This window comes from Aplysia californica, unplaced genomic scaffold (genome assembly GCF_000002075.1).
Source record: "Aplysia californica isolate F4 #8 unplaced genomic scaffold, AplCal3.0 scaffold00030, whole genome shotgun sequence".
NCBI classification, from domain to species: Eukaryota; Metazoa; Mollusca; class Gastropoda; order Aplysiida; family Aplysiidae; genus Aplysia; species Aplysia californica.
Window position 1 is genome coordinate 733,152 of NW_004797300.1, and position 6,925 is coordinate 740,076.

General features: G+C 41.4%; 1 protein-coding gene across 2 annotated transcripts in view; it reads right to left on the reverse strand.

Moving 5' to 3' along the window:
* LOC101857002 overlaps window positions 1-6,925 on the reverse strand; it is a 28,120-nt gene that overhangs the window by 9,468 nt on the left and 11,727 nt on the right. For both annotated transcript variants that reach the window (XM_035973776.1, XM_035973775.1), the window contains exons 4-5: window positions 5,002-5,211; window positions 367-626 (exon numbers count right to left, since the gene is read on the reverse strand). In XM_035973776.1, the coding sequence (XP_035829669.1) occupies window positions 367-626; window positions 5,002-5,211 (470 nt within the window). The remainder of the gene's footprint in view (window positions 1-366; window positions 627-5,001; window positions 5,212-6,925) is intronic.

Genomic DNA, 6,925 nt, shown 5'->3' on the forward strand with positions numbered 1-6,925 from the left:
GAGACAGACAGACAGACAGACAGACAGACAGACAGACAGACAGACAGACAGACAGAGAGACTGAGAAGGGAAACTTATAAATCAGCACTTCAGCTCCAGCGTTTTACATACTACTTGTTACTTGCCCAGATTTTGAACACAATAATAACAAAGAAGGCCCTAAAATCCAACCTGCTCTAATGACCATCTGTCAAAAACAATCGCCTGTACAAATGACAACTTTCGGTTCCCTCCTCCCCTTACATTTGAAAAATACTATAAAGGCACTGTCCAAGAGGACCACCTGTCTATTACAACCATTTTCTCCTCGACGACAGGCAGTTGTCTTGGACAGTTTCAATTTTATTTCACAAGAAAAATTCTCACTTTTGCTTCAAAGACTCATTCTCCGTCCTCATACTTTTTACACTGCTTTCCATCTTCTTTGTCTCCTCCCTGGCTCTCATAGCCGACTTCTGAGCTGCCTCAAGAGCGGCCTTTGATCTTTTGTACTCATCCTGCAGCGTAGAATGCACAGACTGATGTTCCTTCAGGGATTTCTGAAGCTTTTCCACCTGCTGCTTCAGAGCTTCGTTCTCACTGCGGGCGCGGAGGAGGTCAGAGCTCACAGCTTCAGTGTGACCCGGCTGTGGATAGATAATAATATAATAATTACACTCATGTACATATAATTATGTGTACACGTAGAAAAAGAAAGCGTGCCTAGAAATCAAATATTTTGGTAGCAAACCAGTCTTCTTTAGAGAATCCATTCATTTTCTGGACGACACACATATCAAGGTGAAAGCCATGAGGGTCAACAGTTTTCACTGAGGTGTTCGTTTTTGCACAAAAATAGCCACCACAAGTTGAGCCCCAATTTCCAAATTCCCAAAATCAGTACCCCGTAAGTTTCTTCTTCTTCTATCCTGTGGTTGGGGCAACCGTTGGGGCACCACTGCATATGAAAACCAGCTCTCGCCATCTATTTTTGTCCTCTGCTCTCCTCAGATTGTCACCCATCGTCTTTCATGTCCACTCTGTAATGTTGTCCTCCCATCTCCTTCTCTGCCTTCCTCTCTTTCTCTTTCCTTGTACGGTTCCTTGCAGGATTGTTTTGGCAAGTCCTGTGGATCTTGTGACATGCCCATACCATTTTAGTTTTCGTCTCTTCACTGTGGTCAGTAGATCTTCATATTGCCCCACTGCGTTGGTGATTCTCTTTCGTACTTCAGCATTTGAAACGTGGTCTTTGTACGAGATGTCAAGGAGTCTACGGTAACATCTCATCTCTGTGGTCTGAATCTTTTTTTCTCTAATTCCTGTAAGTTTGGCAGCCAAAAAAAAGGCCACTTGTCACACTGATGATTGAGTGACACTGTCGATGCATGGAAAAGATACGTTGTTGGATGATGGGGATGGGGATCTGTTGCTAGGTTCTTTCCAGCTTGTGCTCGAGTTCATCTAACGTTTGGGCTGCTCAGTTCTCGCTGTCTTTATCCAGGGACATTATATGCCGCAGTGATGCAGGACGCAATCTGTTCTGGAAATGAACTCGGTGGATGTGTTGGTTTTGTCTCTGTCTTGCGATCTGAGTTAGGTTTACCATTCTAGCTCTCACTGGCAAAAATTGAAGGCAAACGAGGCAGGGGTAGGCCCAGAACAACACACTTAGGGAACCCAAACAAATGAGTAACAGGAAAACGTCAGGGAAACGTAGCTTTTTTGAGAGCATCCGAGCAAAGGAATGAATGGAGAACCATGATCGCCGATGTCTGTCGCATATCTGGCCCTGGATGATGATGATGATTCGTCGTTCAAGACGCCTCGACACCTGCCCACTAAAGTTTAACGCTTTTTCTGTGGACGCTGAGCCTTTGAGCCACATCTCGCTATGTACTTCCAGCCTGAAGCATTCCTAATGCTTGCCTTCTATCATACTGCCAATAAAGGTGGCATGTTTTAAAAGCAGAAATTATACCGCAGTATTTTATGTATTTCGACACTAACAGACTTAAAGGAAGTGAATCATTGGCTTAACTTGTAAGCATGTGTACAAATAGTCGCATTATAAGGCAATTGAATGAATTTTTAAAAAACCCAAAAACCAGAGTTTTTTCACTTGAAAACAGGAACTTTTTTCGTTGATACTCATGCAACTTATGGAGATAACTTACTTCAGTTTTCTTGCAAAATTTGGCCACTAGATCTACTTACCTTCAATTAAGTAAGCTATGACTATCTAAAGTATGCACACTTTATTTTTTTAAAAAAAATTTGGGGGGGGGGGGGGGGGGGGGGGTAAGTGTTTTACGGCGATCGCAACTGCATAAGGTCATATGAGCGCGCGGGACACATACCATTTAGTAGGAAATTTTGAATTTTGCCCGGGTGGCGGCCGAAGCCTACTCTTGAAGATTTCAGACCACCAAGGGATCTCTAAACGTGTGCAACTTGCACATGGACCCTCCGATATTTTTCGCCCTTGTCCCAGAAGGCTAGGTGTACATCTTTCTTACTAGAAGTCCAGGGGAGTGGCTGAAAGACAGCAGTTAGAAGGAGTCAAGGAGTAGCAGTAGAAAGGCTGCAGAAAGAGTCAGCAGCCCAGAGGAATGGGCAAAGGAGGTGAGGGGGTGAGACAGAAAGTGGAGACGAAAGCAGACGACAGAACATTGTTAGAGAGCAGGAAAGGAGGAGAAAGGAGACAAATTTAGAGAAGAAAAGAAAATAATTTTTCGATCGCTACCCGGATTTGAATCCGGGACCTTTAAATGAGAGGCGAACCCCTAGGCCACGAAAGCCATATAATATACATATATATATATGTGAGGCGTGCTAACAAAATGAGTTACTTCTTGCAATCCAATCGTGGATATATTATAGGCCAAAAATCGACATTAGGGTCAAATTTGTAGATTTTCTATTGATGGCATATTCTTTAACTATAACATGTGTTTTATTATTTCATACTTACAAATTGTAATAACTTAATCTATAAGCTTGATGTATCTATTGCCCTAAGGCTTGAATCCGAGAAGTAACTCATTTTGTCAGCTCGCTTCACATATGTTTGTGTGTGTGTGTGTGTGTGTGTGTGTGTGTGTGTGTGTGTGTGTGTGTGTGTGTGTGTGTGTGCGTCTGTGTGTGTGAGAAATACATCGTGTCGTTCGTATGAATGCGAATGATGCTAGTGGTGTCTCCGTAGCTACTGTCCGTCTTTTTTCACCTTTTCTCTGCACTAAATAATTGTTTCATAGTCATGTGTTTACTTATAATCAAACGTACTCTAACAAAATTTCGTGACAAGACATATCAAACGGATTCCCATCTCGAAAATATTCTCTCTGAGTATCATCTACTTCAACTTAATCGCATCACATGCTATAACAATTTTTATCTGATATCGTAGTGCCATGCCATGACATGACATATTATTCCATAATGTGACATAACGCAACGCCATATCAAACTATTTCATACTGATAGGTACATGTGGATCTACATCACTTTAAGTTCAATTGAGTCGTTTTCCTCATTTCCAAGAAAATCATATTTCCCGACATCCTACACCTCACCACTTCTCAACCTTGAAATCGCTGGGTTGCGACTCTTGACAGCACAGGTTTGTTAAGACTCGCTTTTCTTTATTGAGTTGTTGTTGTTGCTGTTGTTGTTCTTGTTGTTCTTGTTATCAATCCAGCACACATGCAGTAGCTGGGCTCTCGCCCTTCTGTCCAATGCCATGTAGTGTTGATAAGTGCAGTTTTGATGCAGTTGTTGTAATGTTCCACAGAGTGTGTTATCAATGTTAGATATCGGAGGGAGAAGTGCAGCTCTCATGTCATTTAGGGATGTGCAGTGGAACTGGTGATGATCAGCAGTTTCATATGCAAGGTCACACAAATGACACATTTGGGGGAAGTCTGGTTTTATTCAGTTCAAGTGGAAATTGAGTTGTACGTGGTCCGTTCGCAGGTTCTTTATTGAGCGTTTCATCGTGACCCTAGTTCATGCACATGATACACCCTTGTACATCTCTAAACTAAAACGAAACTAAAGAAAAAACAAGGTTTGGGGCAATGTGCACTGACACATTTATTTGAAGAAGAACACTATAATATATAAGATATGTACTGTGTTATAAATATAATATACGTTGTCAAACATTTGACGTACAGGCACAATACTGTCCACTCCCAGGTTGCACAAACTTAATCGCAAGACACCACAAACAACTACAGGATGAGTTACTATTCAGTGTGAAATTTGAAAAAAAAACACCCTCACTAATGTCTCTGGGGACATCTGCTATGCTATATTTTTGTGAGTCTAATACTATTTTAAGGGAGTGATATTATCTTGTATACAATTGAGAAAGAACAATTGATATGTAAGCACCATAAAGAACTTCCCTTTGACAAACAAAACAAAATATCTTCAGCGGCTTTAGTGGTGACATTTATATAACTGTGACGTCGGTGGCCTACTGGTAGGCTTTCGGACCAAGTTAACTGGTCCAAATCTCATCAGGGGCTAGACGTTGAGACACTTCACACGTATTTTCCAGACTTCGCCCAGATTGAAATGGGTACCCGGATACGTGTACTTACATTGGAAGATTTTGTCACTTTGTTCGTGTTTCAGCACATGCAATCCGTAGCTAGCACTATATGCTTCCCTTGAAACCGAGAATATTTATGGGTGTTCTCTTGGATCTGCTGTGGTAAGAATAGTTGCAAAGTGCACAGAGCATGCTGGTGACCTTAGTTCGATTCCCGAGCGGGAATACATTTTTTATCGAGGGACTCAGTCTATCTGTTGAGGTGTGTCTCTCTCAGCCCGGGTTGGCCCAGACAGGCAGCGGATTAGAAGCTCCTCTCCTAAAGGATCAAAATTGTGTTGATGGGGGCTTAGAAACAATACATTAATTTACAAAACAAACAAACAAAGGAACAACAACAACAACAACAACAACAACAACAACAACAACAACAACAACAACAAAACTACTATTCCATTTACCTGGGGCTTTGGTGACTTCGGCGATTTGGGAGACCCCGCCCTCTCATCCGAGGACCTTCCCCTTTGTCTTTTGAGGTCATCGTTCTCTCTCTTCAGCTCGTCCAGCTTGACCCACAGTTGGCCCATCCCAGCCCCGCCCCTCGATGAGCGGGCAGTGGGCGTGGCAGGGGCGGGGCGGGCGCTTTCCGCGAGAAGTCCATCGATGAGGTGCTGGGAAGATCAAGTTTTAGAACTCATGTGTTATTCAGCCTGCTCTCGGCATCCTCTTAGTTCCTTTGTTTAGTTTGAAAAAAAAGTTTTGTGACCCCTCTTATCAACTCAGAAGGTACCCTGGTGGTCACTAGAAATACTATATTTCAACATAGCTTATCTAATCAAACTTAACGTCTTCTTAACGCACTGTATTCCACGTAGCCACGTATTCCAGTAAAGTGTACTACAAAAAAATAACAGGGTGCAAGGCAAGAGGAAGATCATGGAAGACCTGGATCGAAGGTGTGAAGGATACCTTGAAATAATACAACATTCCACCCAGCCAGACCATCTAACTTGCTAGAGAGAGAAAGCATTTTCTCCCTTCGATGCCCTCCAGGTATAAGAGGACGGATAAAGTAGAGTAAGTAAGAAAGTAAGTATTCCATTCATGTCAATCTTTCACACCAAATCTTTGAATTAAAGCAGTCTATAGGATTGGACAACACAGTTATATGGCCTGCGCTCGGCATTCTCTCAGTTGGAGAACAAAGTTTTGTGACCCCTGAAGAAAAATTTCAGAGGTCTCGTGTAAAGATTTGGCATGTTTAAGGTCCCTTAGCTGTTTTTAAAAATCGAAACGAGAAACGGCCGTTCGGATCGCCATCCGAGTAATGTTCAAAGTCAATTTCTACCAAAAAATGAAGCTGCTGCTATTCTTAGTTAGAAAAAATCAACAGCTCAGTGTACTACTCCTTCATACGTCACTTTTCAAAATGGCGTATGGCGGAGCCTTACACATAACAGTCAAAACATTCAAGGACCTTCGAAAGCGACTTACAATACTTCTCTCTCTTATCCGAAATGCCTGTTAGATCGGTGGTTGTACTTTTTGAATAACCATTTTTCTTAGTTGAAAGTGCAAATCCTAATATACCATACTGCTGATCAACAACCAATGTTTTCATACAGATTTTTGTAAAGAGGGCCCTTCTTTCTCCTATCTAAACATGTTAGATAAGTGGTCCCACCTTCTAAATAGACTTTTTGAGTAGAAGACGGTTAAAAATCCCTGTCATACCATACTACACTGCATAATATCAGTTGAAATTTTCGTACATTTTTTCGTTAAGAGGGCCCATCACTCTTTTCTCAGAAATACAATATGTTAGATATTATATTATGTGGTCCCATCTTCTAAATTTGACTTTTTGAGTTGAAAGTGGTTACAAATCCCTATCATACTATACTGCAGATCATCAGTTGACATTTTCATACATTTTGAAAAAAGAATGCTTTTCACTCTCTTCTCCGAAATACAAGTTACATCTGCGATCCCGCCTTCTATTTATAGATTTTATACTTTAGTTGAAAGCAGTTAAAATCCCTATCACACTAGCCTATGATGCAGATCATGAGTTGACATTTTATGCTTATTTTTAAAAAAGAAGTCCCTTCTTTTTCTATCTGTAATACATGTTAGTAATGTGGTCCCACCTTCAAGACTTTTTGAATAAAAAGTGGTTAAAAATCCTTATCATTCTATACTGTAGATCATCAGTTGACATTTTCATATAGTCAATAAAGAGTGAGGAGGAGGCAACAGAGGAAAAGAAAAGAGGGGTGTTTTCAAAAATGTCATGTTATGGATCAGGTGAGTGTGTGCGCACGCGCGCGTGTGTGTGAGTGTGTGTCTGGGAGAGAGAGAGAGAGAGAGAGAGAGAGAGAGAGA